This window comes from Cydia amplana, chromosome 7 (assembly GCF_948474715.1).
Source record: "Cydia amplana chromosome 7, ilCydAmpl1.1, whole genome shotgun sequence".
Classification (NCBI taxonomy): domain Eukaryota; kingdom Metazoa; phylum Arthropoda; class Insecta; order Lepidoptera; family Tortricidae; genus Cydia; species Cydia amplana.
The window spans coordinates 15,945,575-15,970,534 of NC_086075.1; the positions used below are offsets into that span (position 1 = coordinate 15,945,575).

At 39.3% G+C, this 24,960-nt stretch overlaps 2 protein-coding genes across 2 annotated transcripts in view; one reads left to right on the forward strand and one right to left on the reverse strand.

Annotated features, from left to right (window-relative positions):
* LOC134649648 (intermembrane lipid transfer protein Vps13) overlaps positions 1-24,960 on the forward strand; it is a 122,667-nt gene that overhangs the window by 81,521 nt on the left and 16,186 nt on the right. The window contains exons 43-56 of the mRNA XM_063504486.1: positions 336-377; positions 1,083-1,133; positions 3,081-3,284; positions 4,241-4,378; positions 5,495-5,641; positions 6,257-6,405; positions 7,276-7,407; positions 8,167-8,382; positions 9,419-9,581; positions 10,921-11,055; positions 11,804-11,891; positions 13,434-13,609; positions 16,761-16,990; positions 17,541-17,736. Of these exons, the coding sequence (XP_063360556.1) occupies positions 336-377; positions 1,083-1,133; positions 3,081-3,284; positions 4,241-4,378; positions 5,495-5,641; positions 6,257-6,405; positions 7,276-7,407; positions 8,167-8,382; positions 9,419-9,581; positions 10,921-11,055; positions 11,804-11,891; positions 13,434-13,609; positions 16,761-16,990; positions 17,541-17,736 (2,067 nt within the window). The remainder of the gene's footprint in view (positions 1-335; positions 378-1,082; positions 1,134-3,080; positions 3,285-4,240; positions 4,379-5,494; positions 5,642-6,256; positions 6,406-7,275; positions 7,408-8,166; positions 8,383-9,418; positions 9,582-10,920; positions 11,056-11,803; positions 11,892-13,433; positions 13,610-16,760; positions 16,991-17,540; positions 17,737-24,960) is intronic.
* LOC134649617 (uncharacterized) lies at positions 19,961-24,438 on the reverse strand. Its single transcript, XM_063504446.1, has 2 exons — positions 23,504-24,438; positions 19,961-21,299 (listed from the first exon to the last, which is right to left on the reverse strand). Coding segments are annotated over exons 1-2 (873 nt in total). The 5' UTR covers positions 24,375-24,438; the 3' UTR covers positions 19,961-21,297.

Here is a 24,960-nt window from a genome sequence, read left to right on the forward strand (position 1 = left end):
ACGTTAATGCCATGAATCATTTCAAGCATAATGATATTAATGATTTTATTATTTACGTTATTCCTGTAAGTATGTTGTAAGCATTGTAATATTTATGCAAATAAACAATTTTTCATTTTCATTTTCATTAAAGTACGTGAGTGACCCGTTTTTAATATATTTAATTTCACTCTGTATCATGTTATAAACACTATAGTAATTTTGTCCCTGGCACTTAAATAGAATTCTCCTTCAACTGTATTGTATTTCGGTGTCTATTTAACCTTCGAAAAGTGATAAGTACGATTGAATAGTTTGCTATTGACACCAAAACCATTGGCACATATTCATTGCAGAAATCAAAGAAAGCAGAAAAAGAGTCCAGCACACCCAATAAGGTATCCAACCTAACAACAAGCTTGAACAGTGTTATTATTATTTGCTTCACTTAGCATTTGAAATTCAGCGTAGCATTTTGGTATTTCTGTACTAACATTTGAGAAAGTCTAGAATTCGTTTTGTTTCTAGATGATTTTATATAAAATTAGGATTGATTCATTTTTCAGTCATCATCTTTGGTGAAGTTACGCTGTGCATGAATACTATTTTATATGTACCTATCTAGTTTTTTAAGCATCTTGTATTGTAAGTCGTATTCGGTATAGTTATTTGTGTTAGCATGCTCATGCTCAGTAGGGTCATAAGATAATTCAAGGTCAATTTGTTTGTGTATTAGTAGTTCCTACATATTTTTATATTGAATCGACTACAGCAATAGAAGGCAAAAAGAGTTCTCAAGTGTAACAAAAAACAATGTAATGTAAGAACTTTTCTCTAGGTTAAGAGTCTAAAAGATCTTGATTCATTACAAGGGAAATGGGAGGCAATGTTAAATATTTCGTATCGTTACTAGCCTCAGTTAAGGATTTAAAAATAATAGTATTAAAAAGTCGCAATTCCTACGTATTTCGTACCATTTTAAGGATATATATTTCAAATTACAAGACCCTATCTTCAACGGTATACGCTATAAGTTGTCCATCATTATCTAAGTAAGGGAACTCTTTAATAATATATAGATAATCCACATAATCTGATTACAGATGAAACTGTCATGTTGCAGTAAGTTTCTTAGCCGCCACGGCTGCATGCCGGTGAGTGGTGCTTCAGAATGTAAATACCAATCACTCGCGGCACTGTTTACTTGGTTATTTTGGGCTTTTTATGGGATCGGGTTTTGTGTTTGTCGGTTTGGGTGGGTAAAATGGGCTTCGTTACGAGTATACCCATATTGATCATGTCTATAAGTAAGTTACAAAATATTGATTTAAACTAACACGATTTATATTCATACTTTTATAACTAACAAGGGACTTAATCGTGTAAAACTTACGTTTATTTATGGCCTGACGTTTCGAACGTGGCGTCACGTTCGTGGTCACAGGTAACTCACCACCACTCTGTGACCACGAACGTAACGTCATTTAAACGTAAGTTTTACGCGATTAAGTCCCGTGTTAGTTATAAATTATAAAAGTCACAGAACTTGAATTTGCATCAAACAGTTATAAAAATCATGCATCTAATTTGGTAGCTAAAGTAGGAGTCGCTTTACGACCGCGCAAATTATGCGGTGACTCTGGTAATAGTGCCTATGCCATCTCTATAACCCGACAGTCAAATACGGAGGCACGAATTTTCCTTTTACCCCTTTTCTACAATAGCTCTTGGAGTTACATAGAAATCGTATTCTCATAGACATGTTTAATGTAGACTTACTCATCGAGCTATCGTTACGGACGTCATATCACTGCAAGTTTGGTTTATTAATGTTTAATAGTAGTATTTGTCGTTCTACGAAGCAAAGGGGAAAGTCTCATGCTATCTAAGATTAGTAAATTTGACCACCGACTGTTTATATGAATTTCTACTTCAATCCTTAAAACCTTATTACGCTAGTGAAAAACTGACTAATTGTGCTATTAACATCTCGGATTATGATATATTAAAATTGTCGAAATTCTGCAGACTTTTCCAGAATCGGTTATCGTCGTAAGAGTAAGAAATTGTAAATTCTTGTAACTTCTTAAAGTTAGACAAGATTGTGATAACATTATTAGGGTTTAGTTGGGTTTTGGCGTTAACTGTTTAATTATTGGATTATTGGATATTATTATTAATTTATTATGACCCTACTGTAGCACATTTTATTTAATTTGATCACATAATGCACTTGTTAACTGAAGGTAAATGGTTAGAATTTATATTTTAACTGCATGTTTTGCATGGATTTATGAATGTATTTAAAGTGTATTAGTAAGACAGTAAGTATTGCTTATTTTACATGACGCCGTAAGAGTGTGCACCCGTTAGCTTAGGTACAATCTAACGTAGATTAGGTTAGTTTCTTACCTTTAGTAGTTTCTTATCTTCCTAGCTTTAGTTTTAGCTAGCGAACTTGTAACTTGACGAGTGTTTAGAGTTTTAAGGTGACATAAATATGAAACTGAAAATATATTGGCATATTCTACCAATAATCAGCTTCATCATAAAAACAAAAAAAAAAACAACTAGATAGTCTAGAAAAAATAATGGAAATAACATTATTACACATAATTCCTCGAATATCAGAGATGGCTTTCTTTCTCAAAATATTTAAGTATTCAAATGTATGCATGTATTGTAATATCTGTTTAAAATCAGTGTAATATTAGTGTGGCGATTCATTATAAAAATAATTTGTGCTGCTACCAAATATAAAGATACAACAACATAATGGGGTTGGCAACTGTCAAAGATTTGCATAGATGGCGCCATCATAGCTTGCCCCCTTTTCTATGATATTTGGCTTAAATGGCTGGCATCCAGGGCCTTTAAAAACTAATATTTGACACAATTCTAGGGATTGACAAGGCAAGCTATGATGGCGCCATCTGCTAAATACTTCAACCGGCCAACCCCATTGATATATTCCCTGCGCGGCATTTCGTCTATTTAACCATTTATTTCACAGTTTCCGGAGCATCAGCTTTGCTTTAGAAAACCCTTGGCGCTTCACTTAAATCTCAATACAACTCAAGTAACATAGCAATTATTTTCAGAACCACGACGAGACGGGCAACGTAATATTCCACCCTAAGGAATACAAGGAACCGATTCTATTCTCGTTCCGAGCTAAAAACTTCTTCGGCAAGAAAAAGGCGGCCATCAGGATAGACTTCGGCGAGTGGTCCGAGAAGTTCTCTCTGGATGTGCCCGGCAGCTCTGGAGTTATTACTTGCCGACTTGAGGGCAGGTCTTACCAGGTATAGTTTGTAGCTTTCTAGTAGAGCCCGAAGGCTTATCCTATTGTCTATTGTTCAGTAAAACCGCACGTGCTACTTACCTGCAAAAAAGGGTCCTTATTATTCTATTTGGCACCTGAGCGCGGGCTAATCCAACGCTGAAAAAACCAGTGTAGGTGCGCTCTCCGATAACGCGCCTTTGTTACGCGTCTCGATGACACATTTTAGACTGGTTCTGTAGCGTTCGACTCGCCGGCACTCAGTAACCGAAGTACCGATTTTTTATGCAGGTGGTTGTGGCACGTGGCACGAGTAACAATAGACAATAGGATTAGCCTTCGGGGTCTATTAGAAAGCTACAAACTATATACAATACTAGTACAAATCTATCAATAGTACAAATTTTCCTTCCGTGCGATAACTCGTAACGTACGCATGGAGACGTATCATGAAGCTTCGTAGACGTCAGCTGCTGCTCTGTTTGATTGAGGAGCAGTAAATCTACAAGTAGAGAATAGAAACATTTTTAGTCAAGAAGGCCGCCATCAGGGGCCTATTGCATAGTAAAATATAAGCTATGCTATGAGGGCAGGTCTTACCAGGTACACAATACTACCAAATACTTAGACGGCCCGTGAGAGGTTAGAAGACTGCGTCTATTTATATAATTACGTCAGTAATTTCCTTCCGAGCGATAACTTGTAAAGTGGGCCTGGGGATGTATCGTGACGCCTCGTGAATGTCAGCTGTCGCTCCGTTGGTTGAGGAGCAGTTGCCACCCAAACACGTAGATTTTTTTTTACGGCGAGGGTTCCAAGAAGTTATCTCTGGGAGGTCTTACCAGGGATACAATTCTACTAAAACTATTGTAATGTCACGGGTAATGTTGGATCTGGCCATCAGGGTGATGTTTTGTAATGACTTTTATTCATAAGGAATTTTGGTTACAATAAATCTAATTTAACCTTTCCTTTTAGGTGGCCGTGACGAATCAGTTGTCGTTCAATAGTCTGACCAAGATGGTGATCTTCACGCCATACTTCCTTATCATCAACGAGGCGGCTTTCGGCATCGAGTATCAGGAGATGCACCGCTCTGCTGACCCGTGGAAAGAGGTAAACCACTAAACTAAGAAATAACCAAACACGATAAACAGACTTATCAACATTAGAAGAAAATTATGGAACTTCCCATACAATAAAATTTACCCAATTTTTTATAGTGACAGGCGGTTTGGTACAACCGACCCATACTTCCTATTTATAAAGTTGCGTCCCTCCATTGGTTAAAAAGGTTTTATCTCTATTTAACAACCACAAATTTTAAACACAATAGAGCCATTTCACGTGTCACATGTTCATTAACCTTTTCGACGCCGTGTCAAACACAAAAGCAGTCACCCGGACGCCACGTCACCGAAGTGTCAAAACTGAAATTGAACTTTATGCATGTGCACGTAGGTCTATGTTGCTCTGTGGTCTGTAACCGATTAATCACTCTTTGGCGTTGAACCTGCGGTGCGGATATATCGGTCATTGGCGTCCAAAAGGTACATACAAAAGGTAAAGGTAGGTAGGTAAGGTAAAACACAACATGAGCTAACGAGTTAGCCTTTCGCTAGAACAAATCGTCTTGTATTGTTTTTATAATCCTACCTTTCGTATTTTAATTCAGGAAAAAAAATATGCGATTTAAATATTAGGTGAAGTTGTGGATTGTGGTGATCACAAATTCACGAGAGGTGAGAGAATTCGAATCCTTATATATTGGCTGAAAAGGTGCAATTATAATTTTTATTTAATAATTTATGTTTCCTGTTGTAACATGAGTTGTACACTACATGGCCATCCACCTTTAGGCTTTCATAAGTTTAATATTTAAGAATGGTAATACCATACAGAAAAAATACATAGATTGCTCACTCCATACATCAGTTTTGCTACCAAAAAGACTATTATTTTCATAGTCGACATCTAGCATCGAGTAGCGGAATTATCAGTACTGCTACTTTACAATCGATGTAGCACCGACCGGAAAATCTAATGCTCAACAACATAAGACTTTCCGGTCGGTGCTACATCTATTGTCAAGTAGCAGTACTGATAATTCCGCTACTCGATGCTAGATGTCGACTATGAAAATAATAGTCTTTTTGGTAGCAAAACTGATGTATGGAGTGAGCACTTTTGTCTTACTATATTTCTCTATGATAATACCTGATGTTGTTATAGGTGGAGAAGAACTCGAGCGCCCCCTTGTGGCCCGTTGTTGAAAAAGATGAGAAGCTTCTTATACTGCGCGTCGCCGGCTCCAAGGACATCACCGCACCATTCCTGTACACCGAGCAACACGGCTCCTGTCTGAAACTTAATAATGAGGTATGTAAACGACATATTTTGTATACATATCCGTACAGTCGTTATTAATTATCAGTATCACGTCTGATGGTCATACATTCATTTAAACAAAGATAATGATTTTACAAAATGTAGACCTGCTTACTTGCTTAGTACAAAATGCACTAAGTACAGGATTGATAAATTATTTTTAAACTGCGCCTTTCTCTCTAGCTGTAATGTAACTTTTGATGTGTCTGTGTGTTGAGTGAGATTACATATGAGCGTAGGTGCCGTAGTATGTGTGGAGAGATGCATAGTTTAAAAATAATTTATTTCTCATTATTAACGCATTATTGTTAAGTCCCATTTAGACGGTTCAAGGACTTGCTAGGTACAGACTACAATGCATTCAGTCGATCGACCACATACCGCAATGTAACGAAAATTGCATGCATAGTTCTTGAACCGTCTAAACGGGGTTACTGATGATTCCAAGAAACCTTCTTGTGAAACGAGAGGAAGCTTATTGATATTTTTCAGTGACCTTACATATAATAAAATAAGGGTGACAGCTGGCAACTACAGTGGCCAAAAGTATGTAGGCTCATAACGACTCTATTTCATAGTAGAACCTAATGTTTAATTATCTTCTAGTACGGTGGACTACACGTGGAAGTGCAGCTCAGCGAAGGCGGCACGTACATCACGGTCCGTCAGTACCGCGACGGACACGCTCCCGCTTTACTCATCAACTACTGCCCCTACACCGTCACTGTGTATGAGAAGGAAAACGTTAATAGCAAGTGAGTGTTCTAGTATCAAACTGACTTAACCTTATTGTATTAGAGTTCAAAGTAGCGTGGGCACGCTCCTGCGTTGCCCAGTAACTACTGCCCCTACACCGTCACTGTTTATGAGAAGGAAAACGTCAATAGCAGCATAGAGAAATATAGTAAGACAAGAGTGCTCACTCCATACATCAGTTCAGACTATTAATTTCAGTGTCTACATCTAGCATCGAGTAGCGGAACTAGCAGTACTGATAGTTCCGCTACTCGATACTAGATGCTTATAGTCTTTTTGGTACTAAAACTGATGTATGGAGTGAGCACTCTATGTATTTTTTTCTCTATGATAGCAGGTGAGTGTCCTATTATAAAACCGACTTATAAACGACTCTAACCTCATTGTATTAGAGTTCAGTCTTGTGGAACCTGCGTTGCCCAGTTACTACTGCCCCTACTTAGTTACTGTGTATGAGAAGGAAAACGTCAACAGCAAATGATTTATTAGGAAAGACACTCTAAACCTTATTGTATTACAGTTCAAAGTACATGTGCTGACGAGTCGTTGACTTACCCCTTATTAATAAATCCTAGAAAACCTCTGCATTTTTTTTCTTTTTCTTACAAATACGAATGTCTAATTGACGGATAAAGATCGTCACGGGCTGGATTATCAAAGTAATCCTTTGAATTCCACGCCTATCGTGCGCGGTGCGTCTATCAGTAGCAGTAGCCGCGCGAGTCACTTGACCTCTGCGTCTGTCAAAGGGTTAACTTTGACGGACGTTTATTTGAATACCGCCATTAATATTTGAATCTTGTAGAAACGCTAATGTCAGCTCCGATTTGAACAAAATGAACGACGAAGTTATTTGTGTTTGTTTCAAGGAAAATCGCTTCCATGCAGAAGATGTTGTACACGTGGGACAACCCGGCGGGACCTCGGGTGCTGATCTTCGAGGGACACAACAAGAAAGAGATTGAAAACGACCTGAGGCAGGACGGCATTGGCGAGTTTATGTATGTTACTAACTTTAAACTCTATTTTGACTACGGGAAGGCTTATAATGTCTTGTGTGAATATATTTGAGCCGTGTGTTCTATCGTAGCGTTTTGTTACTACTTGGCTGTAAGTAGCGGCACAACACTATAGGGAAATGCTAAAAATAAGCAGTGAGTGTTATTTTTACTAGTACCTATGTAACTGGAATTTAAAAAAACCTAAGTAGAGTTATGTTCGAGACGATTTGTGTCCAAACTTAATCTTATTGCAAGCAGGGCTCGGAACCGGTTTTTTGTAAAACCCAAAATAGCCCAATATTTTTAATTATTTTCTGCTCTTTACGTAGGACTGAATCATGTATTAGGTATTATCATAGGTAATAACTTCGTATTATAAGATTGTCCCATTAAAAATTAAATAATAAGCCAAAGAACGTAATAATACCGGTATTTTTTGTATGAAGAAGAAACCGGTTCCGAGCCTTGATTGCAAGGCATTTTTTATAGAAATTTAACGACCGATCTCCTTTCCACCATTACTAAGTTTATTTACATTTATATTTGACTTATATTTTGTTCAAAATCCCGCCGTTTAAAAGTTACGGAGGATTCGTCCATTAACATTTTGTACATAAAAAGTCACTGGACATCTTATTCACGTCATAGTGAGTTGCCATACTGACGGATTGTATTGACGTTTGGAAGTTGGAAGAGCGTATTTGACTGATTTATTTTTCCACTCCGATCCCCACTTAATATTTACAATTATCTTGACAGGATCGACAGCCAGCACAGCGTGTGGTGGGTCTCCTTCCTAGACGGCCTGCAACGCATACTTCTCTTCACGGAGGACGCGATGCTCGCGAGCGGCGCCCACACAGTCGGCGAGGCCGAAATAGTTGACATGGAGATCATCTTCGCGATCCACGGAGTGGGCCTGTCGCTTGTTAACGACCCGGAGCATCTGGAGCTCATTTACATGACAATTTCCAAGTAAGATTTTATGTATGTCTTAATTATCAGTTGACATTAGTGCTAGATCCTTCCTGGACGGCCTAAAACGCATACTTCTCTTCACGGAGGACGCGATGCTCGCGAGCGGCGCCCACACAGTCGGCGAGGCCGAAATAGTTGGCATGGAGATCATCTTCGCGATCCACGGAGTGGGCCTGTCTCTTGTTAACGACCCGGAGCATCTGGAGCTCATTTACATGACAATTTCCAAGTAAGATTTTATGTATGTCTTAATTGTCAGTTGACATTAGTGCTAGATCCTTCCTGGACGGCCTAAAACGCATACTTCTCTTCACGGAGGACGCGATGCTCGCGAGCGACGCCCACACAGTCGGCGAGGCCGAAATAGTTGACATGGAGATCATCTTCGCGATCCACGGAGTGGGCCTGTCGCTTGTTAACGACCCGGAGCATCTGGAGCTCATTTACATGACCATTTCCAAGTAAGATTTTATGTATGTCTTAATTATCAGTTGACATTAGTGCTAGATCCTTCCCCGATGGTCTACAGCGCATACTTCTCGGCACAGACGACGCCATGCATATCTATACATGGAGTACGACTGATGTTCATTAATTATTCGAAGATTTAGATCACAGTTGAGATAATAGTACTACGTATATCTCAATGTAACAAAACCTAAATGTAGGTACTTTTTTTTCTTGCTTGCTAGATCGTGTCTTAATTTCAGCACGGAGCAGTCTGGTGCCGAGCACACTCGAACATAATATGTTATATCACTCAATTGTTGTAATCACTACATAGTATAAAACAAAGTCGCTTCTCGCTGTCTGTCTGTATGTATGCTTAGATCTTTAAAACTACGCAACGGATTTTGATGCGCTTTTTTTAAATAAATACAGTGATTCAAGAGGAAGGTTTGTGTATAATTTGTTAACCCGTGCGAAGCCGGGGCGGGTCGCTAGTTGTGTATATAATTGTAACTCAATCTCGTTAATCACTGGTTTATTTTTACTATGCCGTTTTTTATTTTCACTTTTCATACTTCCACAGCTCGGGAATTATATGGGAGCAATGCAAACTGGGCGCGCGCCGGTACAAGAAAATCGAGGGCACGAAACTCAGACAGTACGAGGAGGCGTATCAGAAGTATCTGCTCAACAAGGCGGCCTCTGAACCAACGTTAGCTGTGTGCTATGTGGATGACAAAATAGAGGTACTTTAGTGTTGGTGAATCGTTTAGTTTGCAGAGTAAAATCAAGCTTCATATGTGGGCGCGTCGGTCGAAGTTCAATGGCACGAAACTCAGACAGTACGAGGAGGCGTATCAGAAGTATCTGCTCAACAAGGCGGCCTCTGAACCAACGTTAGCTGTGTGCTATGTGGATGACAAAATAGAGGTACTTAGCATTGAATCGGTTCGAGTAGAATTAGCAATGTTAAATCGAGCTTAAAATGGGCGCACGACGGTGCTAGAAGATTGAAGGCACGATGCAAACGCGAGGCTGTGGCAAATGTGTATCTATTCAAAAGTGTATTTCTTTTCTAATTGAGTATATTATACTCGTACCTACACATCGGTAACTCGTGGCATTTGGGTAGCACTTAAAATATTAGTTTAATTAATTCCTTTTTTTTGTGGTTTCTTTTTCTCGACTCGTATGGGAAGAACATTGTCACATCGCTAGTCTGTTAGAAACTGTCAAGTGCTACCTAAGTGCCACGAGTTACCGATGTGTAATTATACCCATGTTTTAAATTGAGAAAATTGTAAGAATTCTCATTTGGGCTATGAAGCTATGAAGTTTGTGTCTCGACCTTTCATATTGTATAAAATCTGTTTTCTAATTTTCATTTCATTTCATTTATTTACTGCAATCCATGGTACATATAGGTGTTATAATCATTTAAATTGTAACAGCATGGACCCTGAATAGGGTATAGCATGATAATCTTAAAAACTAAATACTTAAAATTACCTTAAAACATAACGTAACATAATTTTGATTTCTACACTGAATAATCCAAATATACTTCCGATGACATTACAATACATTTTTCACCTCAGCAGCTCGAACAAGGGTACTTTGCTACTTAAAAACAGTGAGCAAAATCGCATTTTGCTCACTGAGTGAGACAAAATGAGCAAAATGCGATTTTGCTCACTCAGTGAGCAAAATGCGATTTTGCTCACTGTTTTTAAGTAGCAAAGTACCCTTGTTCGAGCTGCTGAGGTGAAAATTTAATTGTTAGTATATCTTAAGAAAACATGAGTGAATAGAGGTAAGTGATGAAGAAGGAATACATTTTTCGGGTTCTCTAATATGTTCTCACTGCTGAGGTGAAAAATGTTGTGTACTACACGAGATCAAAGTTATTTACATCTCGTGCGCTTTTGAGTCCCTTACTACGCTCAAGATTCTAAATTAGATAGATTAGAGAGATTAGAATCTATTATAGAATCTTTCGCTTGCACGGGACTCAAAATAAGCACTCGAAGAAATATCAAACTTTGATCTCTTGTTGTACAAATAACTATTATCAATGTAATGCAGGTGAACTTCGAAGAGATGCGCGTCGTTAAGCCGTCCCCGCGTCTGCTGCGGCGCACGGCGGAGCCTGGCCTGTGGGCTTCCGTAGGGATGACGGCGCACTCGAGGAGACTGCACGCGCGCCTTCACCGTTTACAGGTAATCATATCACCTGTCACTTGTCATGTTTGGACAAACGATGTTGTACTATCTTTAAGAATAAGAATAAGAATCTTTTATTTGCGATAAACATTACCAGGTACATCGGTGTTCATGCGATAGGTGGTAGGTTTCATGTTTAACCATAAATGGTATGCAAAATATGTACAAAACTTATAAACTATCATGCAAAACATATACAAATAATGTCTCTATTTATAATATATTAATTATTAATATTATACAAGTCAAGTCTAATTAATTAAATTTCATGTCCAAGAATGCATTTGTGCTATAGAAATTGTAGTTGTTTAGCCATTGATGCAATTTTCGCTTGAATGCTATAATATTTAATGTCTTCATATCATTAGGTAATGTATTATACATATTAAGACACATTATCGTGCAGCTTTTTTTATGTTTAGCTAATCTCGGATGTTCATCAGGAAGTAGTCTATCCGGATTGCGGCAAGAGCGTGGATGGCTATCACAGGCTTTTTTAAATATATCTTTGTGCTTATGAACAAACATGCACATTTCATAAATATAAAGAGAGCGTTTGCTCTATGAAACGTTTGACCGAATCATGTATTAGGTATTATCATTAGGTATTTGGCCTTAAGATTCATAAGAATCTAGCTGGCACCTTTTAGCGGCGCGCCGCGGCGGGACATGTGTCTATAAAAATATGTATTGGGCAAAAGCTTAAGAAATTGTTGAAACACATCAACGAATGCCTTAATTACAGATCGACCAGCAACTGCCGCTGCCCACTTTCCCCGTGACACTAGCGCCTGTGCCGCCTCCACCCTCCGTCGCTACCCAGGACCACATGGGTGAGTGGATAACTCTATTACTAAGTACTTGCCTTAGCGCCACTTGCACCATCCCACTAACCCGGGGTTAACCGGTTAAACCGTTAACCCAGTGTCAAATTGTACTAGTATCCACGGTAACTCCAGGTTTAACCCATTAACCCCGGGTTAATGAGATGGTGCAAGTGGCCCTTAGACGCCCAAAACTTGGTAGACTAAATGGGGACAAAGGGTATAATTGGGACTCAAAACAGATCGTGTGAAAAGAGATGGCTGGGGCCCGTTTCTCAAAAGCTTGTAACTCAATATAAGCGGATGTCACTTTTTGACAGCTTTTGTCAGAAAAGGACTTCCACTTGTATTACAAGTTACAAGCTTTTACATTGACAACTTTAACTTTACAGCAAATAAGGAGGCGTTTCCCCTACATTTAATGCACAGTTCCTTCTACTTTGCGGAGTCTGAAAATTACATGTTCTCAAACAATAAACGTAGTTACGCATAAACTATTCACAACACAAATTGTCATTGAAGTGTCACTATAATTTATCCCAAAAGGCATATAGGCCCCGTGCATAGGCGGCAGCACAGGAGCTGTCAGATTTTTGGCGCGAGACGTAAATGTGACGTTTATGCTTCCGATGTAGCCCACAAGATGGCAGAATCTACTATGCACAAGGAAACATACCGACGAGAACGGTAGATGGTAGCACTTGCTTTGGCAATGTACATGTGCACATATGTTTCCGATTCAGGCCACAAGGTGGCAGACCCTCCAACGCGCACGGTCCCTATATTTTAATGACGCATGTAAATGGGGTTGGCAACTGTCAAAGGTTTGCATGGATAGCGCCATCATAGCTTGCCCCTTTTTCTATGAGACGGCTTAAATGGCTGGTATCCAGGGCATTAAAAAAACAAAAATTTGAGGAGATTGAAAGGGCAATCTATGATGGCGCCATCTGCTGAATACTTCGACCGGCCAACGCCTTTGTGAAGTGTATAGTAGAAAGACGTGGACGTTAAAAAGTAAAATCCGTTTTCACACCACCTATTCGGAAAAGAGCTTTTTCTTACCTGCTAGGAGGGATCAAAGTGCCACTTTTCCTCCCTGCTAGGAGGGATCAAAGTAACACTTCTGTTCTAGTACACTATTTTTACATTTTTTTGCACATTATTTTTTTAGCTTAAATAATCTGTTTAAGCATCAGATTGTGTCAACACTAAGATTTTTTTATTTTCCTCATAGTTGATGTGAAAAGCAGTATGTGTCACACGGTATCAAAATTATTTCGTCTTGGGCGTTAACACTTGAATCCCTCATTACGCTCAGGATTCTATTTTGGAATCCCTCACTACGTTCGGGATTCTATTGTAGAATTCCATCGCTTCATTCAGGATTCAATGTACGCCCTTGACGGAAATATATCATTTTGATCCCTTGTAACACAATAGTAGTTTGTAGCAGGGAAGAAAAGTGCCACTTTGATCCCTCCTAGCAGGGAAGAAAAAGCTCTTTTCCGAATAGGTGTGAAAACTACTATTGTTACTGTCTCCTGTTAGGCATAAAGCCGTTCATCGAAGTGTCGATAGTGGAGCGTATAATGGAGCACAGCAAGGTCCGGCAGTACAAGTACTACAAGGTGCTGATCCAGGAGTTCCACGTGAAGGTGGACATGGGCTTGATCAACGCGCTGCTCGGCATGTTCCCGCAGCGGCTGCTCACCGAACAGGAGGCGGTGAGTCCACAGACAATCCAACCTCTAGACATAGCATAGTCGCGCTACCCCCTCTGCCACACATACGGTAGCGTTAAGCTTTGGATTCCTCCGAAAACGGTGCCGTCATATGACGGCCGTCATATAGCGGCAGCAAAAGACGGCCGTCTTTACGGTGGCGACATGTGGAAAGTACCACGGCGTCATAACACACCGTCATCCACCAAGGTCAAAGCGGCAAATTTGAAAAATGTAGGCGCGATGGGATAACGTCCCATAGAAAATTTTAATTTCGCGCCTTTTCCTACTGACAAGATTTGCTTGATCATCTATAATTTACTTGGAGGATGAAATATCATCAGAAGAGGAAAATAATCGTAGTACGGAATCATTTATTCAAATCTCGTGTCATTTATTCAAAATGGCGTCACCGCTATCTAATAAAACGTTCACGAAACTATCGACAAGGTCATGACGGCCGTCATCTTACGTTACGTTGACAATCAACGTAACGTAACTCCGTCTAGGAAACCGCGCCATCTTGTTTACATAGACAACGTTCTAGTGACGTCAGTCAACGCTATATAGCGGCCGTAATATGACGGCACCGTTTTCGGAGGAATCCAAAGCTTTACTCCATCTTCGAGTCAATCCCGTGCAGTGATTGGTCCGTGTCTTAGAACGGACCAATCGCGGCACGGGATTCGCTCACCTCGTCCCCCCGCACCCCCGTATTTTTGGCAGCATCGGTTTCATGAAAGAATTGGCCTAAGCTCAGTCTAGAGGTTGGATTGTCAGTGGGTGAGTCACATTGGATTACTGCCCCAAATACGCTACTTTTGTTGGAGGTATATGGAGTTATACGTCTGTTAAATCAAGCTTAAACCTTTGTCAAATTTAACAAGATGTTAAAGTTGTTTGTCCCTATTGATGATTTTGATATTTGTGTTGGTTATGGGGATTAGAATATAAGTAAACAACACCATGTGATACTTGACGAATAACAGAATACAAAAAAAACCGTAAGCAGTGTCCCTCAACTAGTATTTATAGTCATCTTGCATACTAGACCATGCTACACTATGCTATGCTATGATATGTAGGGGAAACTGGGGAGGGTTGATCACCCCTTTTGTTTTTAGCATACATTTTCTTAACTATTTGTAGTATTGAAAAACTTTATAGACCATACGACTCAGAATTTATCTCTTCATTAATAGTTTGAATTAGAACAGATTTGTGCAATAAATTAGATCATTATTTAATGAAAACCCATACTGTTGACTTTTACCATGTGTCCCCTATGTAAGGGAGACTTGTTTACCCCTGGTCGGGAGCCTTGATCCTAGGGGGATCAAGTGACCCTGGTTCTTGGGACACATGGTAAACATATTTTTACCATGTCTCCCCATACCAGATTCTCATTGATTATATAACTCGGATCGCTATTAGTAATGCATCTATAATTTGTAAAATACACAGCAAACATATATATATTGCATCTTCCATACTTTGAATTTGTATTTCCGGTAATCAGATGTCTAAGCCGAAGGGATCAAGTCTTCCAGATTTGGGGACACTTGGTAAAAAGATTTTAAGTGGCAATGTCATATTTCGAGGGTAGTATCTACATTAATTTATTCACTTTATCTACAGAAAATTAATATATGAAGATATCAAACACATATTAATCCATAATCTTATACTTTAAAAAAACAATGTAATCGTATTATCCATAAAACAACATAAAATAGGGAATCAATTTTTGTACCAAAAAAAAAGTAAAAAAAAAAAACAAAAATCTAAGTTATTAACATAAAATTTCTTGTAACAAGCTAATTTTTTTAAAGTTCTTAATGAAGGTATTTTTAGCGTCAGATACCTACAGCAATTTTAATTTTTTTACCCATCACTGGTCGTTATTGTTTACTATAATGAATAAGTTTAGAAATTTACTGCTCACGTTTCGAGGACGGTGTTTGAGCTGCATAATCCTAAAATCCTTTCTATGGACCGTAGGTTCTATAGTACATAAGGTCGGAAAGCCATTGAAATAGCATTTCATCCATAAAAACAAGTATCGCCGGTTGAAAACCAAATATCGTTATTATAAGTGTTTTTTGTCGACCGAGTAACATCCCCTGTGTGTAAAACGTTTAACTTGATAAAAAAGACCAAGTACGGGTAGTTCGTAAAATGTTGATGTCAACTTTAGTCAGTTTTTTCAAAGGCCACGGGGATAATTCCGTTTTCGGAGTCGGTTGTATAATTAAAAACTGAATTATACGCCATTAAATTCCGTTTTAGTAAACAATAATGAGTCAAAAACCTTGAAAGTTTAAATCAGTGTTTCTCTGGTCGTACTTTCGCGGCATGATTTACTAAAGAAAAGAAAATATTTATGATAGCTCTATGAATAATTTTGTAAGTAAATTTATTACAATGTATACTTGATCGCTTTGGGGGTGACATGATCCCGGAATCATATCTCCCCTGAAGAAAAAGACAAAGTCTCCCCATACATAGTAAGATTATAACACGTGCCGTACTCGAAACATGTGTTCGCGTATATCAATGTAATCCAAGTTAATCATCACTTCAATAAACAACAAATAAATTAAGCACACTCACTAACATCATTTCCATCTCATATTATAAAATAAATCCAGTTAAAGCTCACTGAAAATTGAATATAGTACGCAGAAAATCTTTCACCGTCCGCCATTTTTGAACCACTGACTTTTCCGATACAGTGCCATGACAGAACGTGAAGTTAGGAACGAATGAATGAGTGTTACCAGCGCAAAAAATTGTATCTCGTTTGGTTTGATTAAAAATGAAGTAGTGTCCCCTAGGGATCGACCCTCCCCACCCTCACCTAGTGCATGCTTACTCGTCTGGTGGTATAGCTCAATAAATGCAATTATTGCATAGTATCAACGATGTGGAATCCCTATTGGTTGGAGTAAAATACAAGCACCCTCACACTATTTTTCTCAGAGCAACGCATGGCTAGTATTTAAATTGGAACTTTAAACATAACCCATAATGTTTAATTTTCTTTATCAATGCTTTTAGATTCTGGAATGATTGAAGTACAATAAAATTAAGATACTTTTCATCAAAAATGTTTATGAATATAAACACTTAATAATTTTTACTCTTTCCCTAGCTGGAAGCTTTCCAAACGGACCTCGAAAACGCTAGACAGCCCCTAGAAGCGCTAGCGGCGATCGGCGCCGCATCCGACATGAAGAACTTCTACGACAATCTCCATCTGTCTCCGCTGAAAGTGCACGTCTCTTTCTCTCTCGGCGGCGCCACGCAGCTGCCGTCCTTTATCGGCACGGTGCTGCAGAGTATAGGCGTCACGCTCACTGACATGAACGATGTTGTCTTCAAGTAAGTATGAAACACAAAATGAGTTGTAAAATACCAGACAGCCGGTCTCACTACCTACTATACTTGGTCAACTAGATCTTGACAGTAGAAAACGGCGGCAAATTTGAAAAATGTAGGCGCGAAGGGATATCGTCCCATAGAAAATTTGAATTTCGCGCCTTTTTTTACTGACAAGATTTGGTTGACCAGCTATATTAGGCAATGTCTGATTAGACGAAAGGGAATATGGGGTATTATGAATACGGACGTTTCATTAAACTATTCTTGGATTTAAATGTATCGATTCCTTGCTCGCAAATGGCAAATATTTTTCAAAATTGGTCACTCGCACAGACCATTGGAAAAAGCCAGTTACCCTTTAGAACCCCCGTGACAATCTGCATCTGTCTCCGCTAAAGTGCGCGTCTCTTCCTGTCTCTGTTTGAACTTTATTTGCTCGGTGCTGTAGAAACTAGAGAGTATAATTTCTCTATTTAAACGTAGAAAACTAGAAAATGTCCTACATTCTTTTCTTTTGCGTGACATTTGTCTTATCTATGCCATTTTCCAGGCTATCGTACTACGAGCGCAACTTCGAGTTCCTCTCGCAAAAGGAGTTGATATCGCAAGTGTCGAGCCACTACCAAGGACAGGCGATCAAGCAGCTGTACGTGCTAGTTCTGGGTCTGGATGTGATCGGAAACCCATACGGGCTGGTCGTTGGTCTCAAGAAGGGTGTCGAGGACTTGTTCTATGAACCCTTCCAGGTACGTTTATACCTTTCTCTTAACAATTCAAAAGGAGCTGATATCGCAAGTGTCGAGCCACTACCAAGGACAGGCCATCAAACAGCTGTACGTGCTAGTTCTGGGCCTGGATGTGATCGGGAACCCGTACGGGCTTGTCGTTGGTCTCAAGAAGGGTGTCGAGGACTTGTTCTATGAACCCTTCCAGGTACGTTTATACCTTTCTCTTAACAATTCAAAAGGAGCTGATATCGCAAGTGTCGAGCCACTACCAAGGACAGGCCATCAAACAGCTGTACGTGCTAGTTCTGGGCCTGGATGTGATCGGGAACCCGTACGGGCTTGTCGTTGGTCTCAAGAAGGGTGTCGAGGACTTGTTCTATGAACCCTTCCAGGTAGGTTTATACCTTTCTCTTAACAATTCAAAAGGAGCTGATATCGCAAGTGTCGAGCCACTACCAAGGACAGGCCATCAAACAGCTGTACGTGCTAGTTCTGGGTCTGGATGTGATCGGAAACCCGTACGGGCTGGTCGTTGGTCTCAAGAAGGGTGTCGAGGACTTGTTCTATGAGCCTTTCCAGGTATGATTTTGCTTTGATTTATCAATTAATTATTGTACAAGTTCAGTATAATTAATAGAGTATTAACTACCGCCAGGATTATGCAATGTATATCGACCTTGCGAAGAGGAGGCACTTATAAAAATTTATAGGGGCGACGATTTGCAACTAAAAATTTAACTAAATATAGTTTGTCAAAGTTTGTCAACCATAGACAGAGAGAATCATACTATTTTTGTCTTACACTAGTACTAGCACACAATAGAAAAGGATGAGTACAGTTTTTTTGTTCTTATTTACTGGCAAATTTGGTTTGACCAACTATAAATAAGTATGTATTTTTTGCGTATATATCATAAATAATCATAATATTTCCAAAGTATATTTGTCCGATGTTTCATTAGCCAAATTTTATTTGTCCCTAAAGCGTTTTGTTTTTAAAACGCGTCATATATTTGAAGGGTAGCTTAATTACGGCTTGGGCACGACGCTTTTATCAACAGTTTAGAAAAAAGGGTTTGCAAAAAAATCATCCAGAAAAATAAAGTTACGGGTTCTTGAGGTAAGAAACACAACCAACTATCACGTTTATATAAATTTAATTAAAAACTAGTGTTATACTAAGTAAGATACAAATTAGCGGATGAGATCCTTAAGTCTAATTATCTTAATCTAAGTTTTGTTAGGCGCCAGGAGGGATTTTCTACAACATCTGGAACCCTGCCTATCCAGTTGCCACCGGCTAGCGACGTAAAATGAATTCTGAATAGTCCTCGGTCCAATCGTTATATGACATCAAATTGTAACCCGGAACTTGAAGGGCATGTCCAGAGGCTAAAACAATTGCACTCATTTAATTCTATTGTAATGCCTATAGTGCTTAATTACAGATTCTGTTTTTAGCTTAATAATAGCACTTACCCCTTCGCCGTATAAAACACAAACAAATTGCAAAAAATGTCTATTAATTACACAGGTAAAACACAGGTTTTACATTTCAATTATGCTCGAATTTGCATGTCATTTATACCATTGCAATTTCATCTCCATTTTGGAGGGTAAACTTAACACATAACATCGCCGTTTCTACATCGGTGTGAACACATCTAAGAGATGAGCGGGAATGGCCTACGACCCGAGACGGTTGTTATTTTAAAGTCATGAATCTAAACTGCAGTATGGAATACAAACTTAAAAATAAATAAATAGAAAAAGATACTACACGAGCCGGGGATCGAACGCTCGACCTCTTGCACTAAAGTCTCATCGTCGTACCGCTGGTCCAGCGAGTCATTAAGAGAGCTGCTGAATTATGCCATGGCATTCGACTAGCGATATAGATATACTTAAGCCATTGAAAACTCGACCTTATGTCGATTAGTTAGAGATCAAATTCCCAAAGCTAATAAATTAACCATTATATATGCCCTCTCCCTCTTGAAAAAAAAAATCCTTCTTTTTTTTTTTTTACATCTTCAAATCTTTTGCATGCCACACTCCAATATCTTTGCCATATGCATTATTAAGACGATAAACGTTCTCTGATAATTTTGCTGTAATAACGGCCTTTTCAAATTTAGGAGCTAACTTCGCCTTGAACTTTTTTTGAGCGTTCGACAAATATTTTGTTCTACGTAATACCACATCTCCCACCTGAAACTCACAACGCCTTCTAGTTTTGTTGTAATACCCTGTACTGCTTTCGTGTGCCTTTTTTAAGCGTTCCCGCACCACGGCGAATACCTTGCGCCTGTGTTCTAGTTCATTTATGTAATTCGTTACATCTGGATGTGGCGGCATATTTTGTGCATCTGATTCATCTCCAAAGTTGACCGTGTGTGGGTTAGGAACTGCCGTTTCGCGGCCATAAAATAGGTAAGAGGGTGTATATGTCGTAGTTTCATGCCTAGCTGTCCTAATGGCATTGCCAAATTCCTGCAAATGTACATCCCACTCGTTGTGTTTTTTTGCCGTAGTATATGATGCTATCATAGTCCCTATGACCCTATTCACGCGTTCTGTGGGATTTGCTTGGGGATGGTAATTCGGGGTGTACCATATCTTCGAATTATATCTAACCGCCAGATCCTTAAATAAATGTGAAACAAATTGCTTACCATTATCACAGATTATGGCTTGGGGTGCTCCAAATAACAGAAACTGTTCCTCCAGGATTTCACATATTTTTTCAACCTTTCCGGTTCTCAATGGGAAGAGTAGTGTAAATTTACTGAACCAGCACGTAATAACCAGTAGCATCGTGTTACATTTCTTACTTTTTGGAAATGGTCCCATCAGATCTAATGACAGTACTTGCCAAGGTCCTGTAGCGTCTCTGTGCTGGCCCATTAGACCATAGGGTGCCTGTTGAGACACTTTATATTTTGCGCAAGTCTCACAGTTACTTACATATGTTTTAACCTCTTGTAACATATTTGGCCAGAAATATTTCTGTTTAATTTTAAAATATGTTTTACGAACCCCCAGATGACCTGCTGTGGGCTTGTCGTGACATTCGTTAAATACTTCTTTCCGTAAGACTTCTGGTACCACTAATTTCCAAGCACTTGACTTTGGGTACAACTTCAAACTCATCTTCTTAAATAATTGCCCCCCAGACACCTTCCAATCTGATGCTTCCGTACTGTCACTAACCTGTTTCACCTTATCTCTATACCATTGATCTTTATGATGATCTAGTATTTCTATATTATTTATTTCAGAAATTACTTTGGATCTTGATAACGCGTCTGGGACTGTGTGACTTTTACCTGGTTTGTGAATGATGTCGAAACTAAACTGTTGAAGCTTCATCGCCCATCTGGCCAGTCTACCGTGAGGGTCCTTCATTTTGTGCAACCACTGCAATGCACTATGATCTGTTATGACCGTAAAATGTGTACCGTCGATATATGGCCTAAATTTGTCGACCGCATACACCACACTCAGCAACTCCCTTTCAGACGTAGAATACCGACATTCTTGATCCGTAAGTTTCCTGCTCAAATACGCCACTGGTTGCTCTACATCGCCCTCCTTTTGACACAATACAGCTCCTACGCCCGTGTTTGAGGCGTCACACTGTATAATAAATGGCTTAGAATAGTCTGGGCATGTCATTACTGGCGTTGTTGTAAGTAAGGTTTTCAACCTGATAAATGCTGCTTCGGCCTCTTTATTCCAGTCTAGGAGCTTTTTCTTATTGCCTTTTGTTAAGTCGTGAAGTGGCGCTGCTATTGTTGAAAAATCTTGTACAAAGCGCCTGTACCAACTCGCTAGCCCAATAAAACGCTTTAGTTCTCTAAAGGTCTTAGGTCTTTGGAAGTTCAATATTGCCGATACCTTCTCAGGGTCTGTCCTTAACCCATCCTTGTCTATGACATAGCCAAGAAATCGTAAACTAGACCGAGCAAATTGACATTTTTCAACATTAATTGTTAACTTGGCCCTTTGCAAAGTGTTCATTACCTTCCTCAACAGGATCAAATGTTCCTCAAAATCTGCTGAGCATATCACTATGTCGTCCAAGTAAGACCACACCTTATCTTCATTAGAGCAAAAAAGAATATCCATTAGTCGTTGCTGGGTTTGAGAAGCATTCACCAGGCCAAATGGCATGACTTTGAATTGAAACAGGCCTCTGCCTGCTATCGCAAATGCAGTTTTCTCTTTACTTCCTTCTGACAGGGGTATTTGCCAGAAAGCTGACTTCAAATCAATAGTGCTTAGATATTTTGCATTTCGAAGGCTATCTAGGATATTAGTCACTCGTGGCAGTGGATATGTGTCCCTCTTTGTTACCTTATTTAATTGCCTGCTATCTAAGCACAACCTGTTCTCCCCGTTGGGTTTTTTAACTATGAGTACAGGCGAGCACCATGCACTAACCGAGGGCTCAACTACATCTTTAGAAAGCATGTCATCCAATTCCCTCTCGATTTCTTTTTTTATCACCGGAGAAAAATTGTACTGCTTTTGGTGGATTGGCTTTACCTCCCCTGTATCTATTGTATGATCTAACATATCCGTTCTTCCAAGATTACCTGTCCCAATTGTTCGTTTCATCTCGTCTATAATATCCGCCAACTGTGCTTGCTGATGTGTTTCTAAGCATTCTCTGGAAATCACCGCACTATCCCTTAGTGTCAAAGACTCTACTGCAGTTTGATCTAACATAAGTTCGCTTCTAAACTTTATTACAATTCCAAATTGAATAAAAAAATCTCTACCTAATATCAGATTTTGTTTCAAAGTTGGCATAACTAAAATCGGGATGACTTTGTACTGGTTATCAAACTTGCATGGAACATGGAATATCTGAGTGATATCGTGATTTTCTCCTCCCGCTGTGGATGCCTGCACATTGTTAACTTTAACAGGCCTCAATCCTAGGGAACTTAAAATTTCTGCATATGTCTCGTTAACTACTGTCCGACTTGCCCCGCCATCTAGCATGCCAATCAACTGCACCTGCATAATATCTACGTATACATATGTCCTGTTATCATTTTCCTTATTGACTAACACCGGACACATTTCCCTATCTCCCTGCGAAAAAAAATTTCTTATTACCAACAACCATTCCTGCCACTCTGTATTTTTATCATGGGGTAAGTTTACTGGGCAGGTTTTGAAACTTCCCCCGGAGCGTTTCCCTTTGTGCATTTACAATCCTTTGAAGAAATACCAAAACGTCCGCAACGATAACAAAACAAGCGTTGTCTTGGTATAGTGCAATCTCTGAACAAATGTCCAGCCTCACGGCAGTTCCAGCACCTCCTTTGAGCCACCGGCGGTTCCACCTTTGTTTTTGACATATGAACCAGCTCACTGACCTCCGTAACCCCAGAAGCGACCTGTGGTAGTTTATAAGCTAAGTCTGGTTCAAGCAAGTTTTTAGGTACCTGAGGTTCCTTAAAATTGTCGCAATGTATCTTGGTTCGCTCTACCACCCGCAATACATTAAATAAATCCATAAGTGAAGAAAAATCATCTCTACAAACTGCTCGCTGGTAGTAGGGTTGAATGTTACGTAGTATTATCATGATTTTTTCTTTTTCCGTGATCTTTGTAGGTAGTCTGTTAAACATATTTTGCATAATTGAAATGTAAATCACCACCGATTCATCTCTGCCCTGAGTTCTCGCTTTAATTTCCGTCAGCAACTCCTCTTGATAAAACGGTGGCTGAAATGTGCGTTTGAGAAGGATCACTAACTCTTCCCAACAAGTGGCATACTCCTTGTTAGCCCTATACCATATCAACGCGTCACCCTCAAAGAAATCTATCGCACACCTCCATAGATCGTCATCAGACGCATTTCTTGCTTCCTTAAGTTCACTGACCCGCTCAATAAAGGCGTTTACACTCGAGGTATTGCTCCCTGAAAACTTTATTCCCCATTTTGCGATTGGCACAAGCTTACGTGTGGAAAAGTCTTCATCGAGGGTAGATGTTCGTATGAGTTTATCTCTGCTACTCCCCGCCTTCCCCAACTGACCTTCTCTAATGTCTATACCTTTATTAACCCGTGCCTCCTCTTCCACCTGCTTGGTTAGGCCTACCTCCTTTGGCTTAGATGTGCCTTCTCTTTCGCTGTCTAACTTTACTATAATCTGCTGCCCTACGTCTCCTAATGTCTCCTGCAGCACTTTCTTGTCCTCTTCTGTTAAGTCTTCATTTTCTGTCAAATCATCTTGTTCCTCCAACTTACCTAAGAGGGAGTATGCTTTTTGTGTTAATTCTGCCTGCCACTCATTTTCAGCTTCTGAACCAGACGATACGAGACTTAACCTGTTAATAACATGATATAATCTGGACACCAACCTTTTAAATAAATTTCGGTCAGGCTTCCCTACGACTTCTGTTATATAATTGCTCAAAACTGTTAACTTCGATGCACATGTTTGTAATTCGGCGGTTACTTTGTCACTGACCCCTAACACCGTCTTATTACCTGTCCCGGAGGCCCCCGACGTATCACCTAACATGAGTTCTCTGAGAAGCTTCTTCAATACCGGTACAGAACTTTTAATGGTAACCCCACGGCACGCAAGTTCAAATTCCAGCTCATCTTTTAGTAAAAAGTTCGGATCCATATTCACTAATTATCTTAAAATTATTTATTTCCACAAACTACAACTCGTCCTTACTGCCTAATCAGGAACATAAGGGGAAAAAAAAACCGTTAAAAAATCATGAGAAAGAAAGAAAAGAAATAAAATTATAAGCGGTAACGCACTACGAGTTTTACAACACTACGCACTATGATATCATTAATTATAATGGTATATAAACGTTCAATTACTTACAAAGCTATTTTCATGTTAAACTTATTCATATATGTTATTTGCAACCAAAACAAAATATCAAAAAAAAAACAATAATAATTAACCTTTTAAGCACTATGATACGAACACAATGTCTAACACTAACGTAACCTCAACCCGTATCTTGTTTTTACGTTGGGCGCTATTTATTACGGGTTCTTGAGGTAAGAAACACAACCAACTATCACGTTTATATAAATTTAATTAAAAACTAGTGTTATACTAAGTAAGATACAAATTAGCGGATGAGATCCTTAAGTCTAATTATCTTAATCTAAGTTTTGTTAGGCGCCAGGAGGGATTTTCTGCAACATCTGGAACCCTGCCTATCCAGTTGCCACCGGCTAGCGACGTA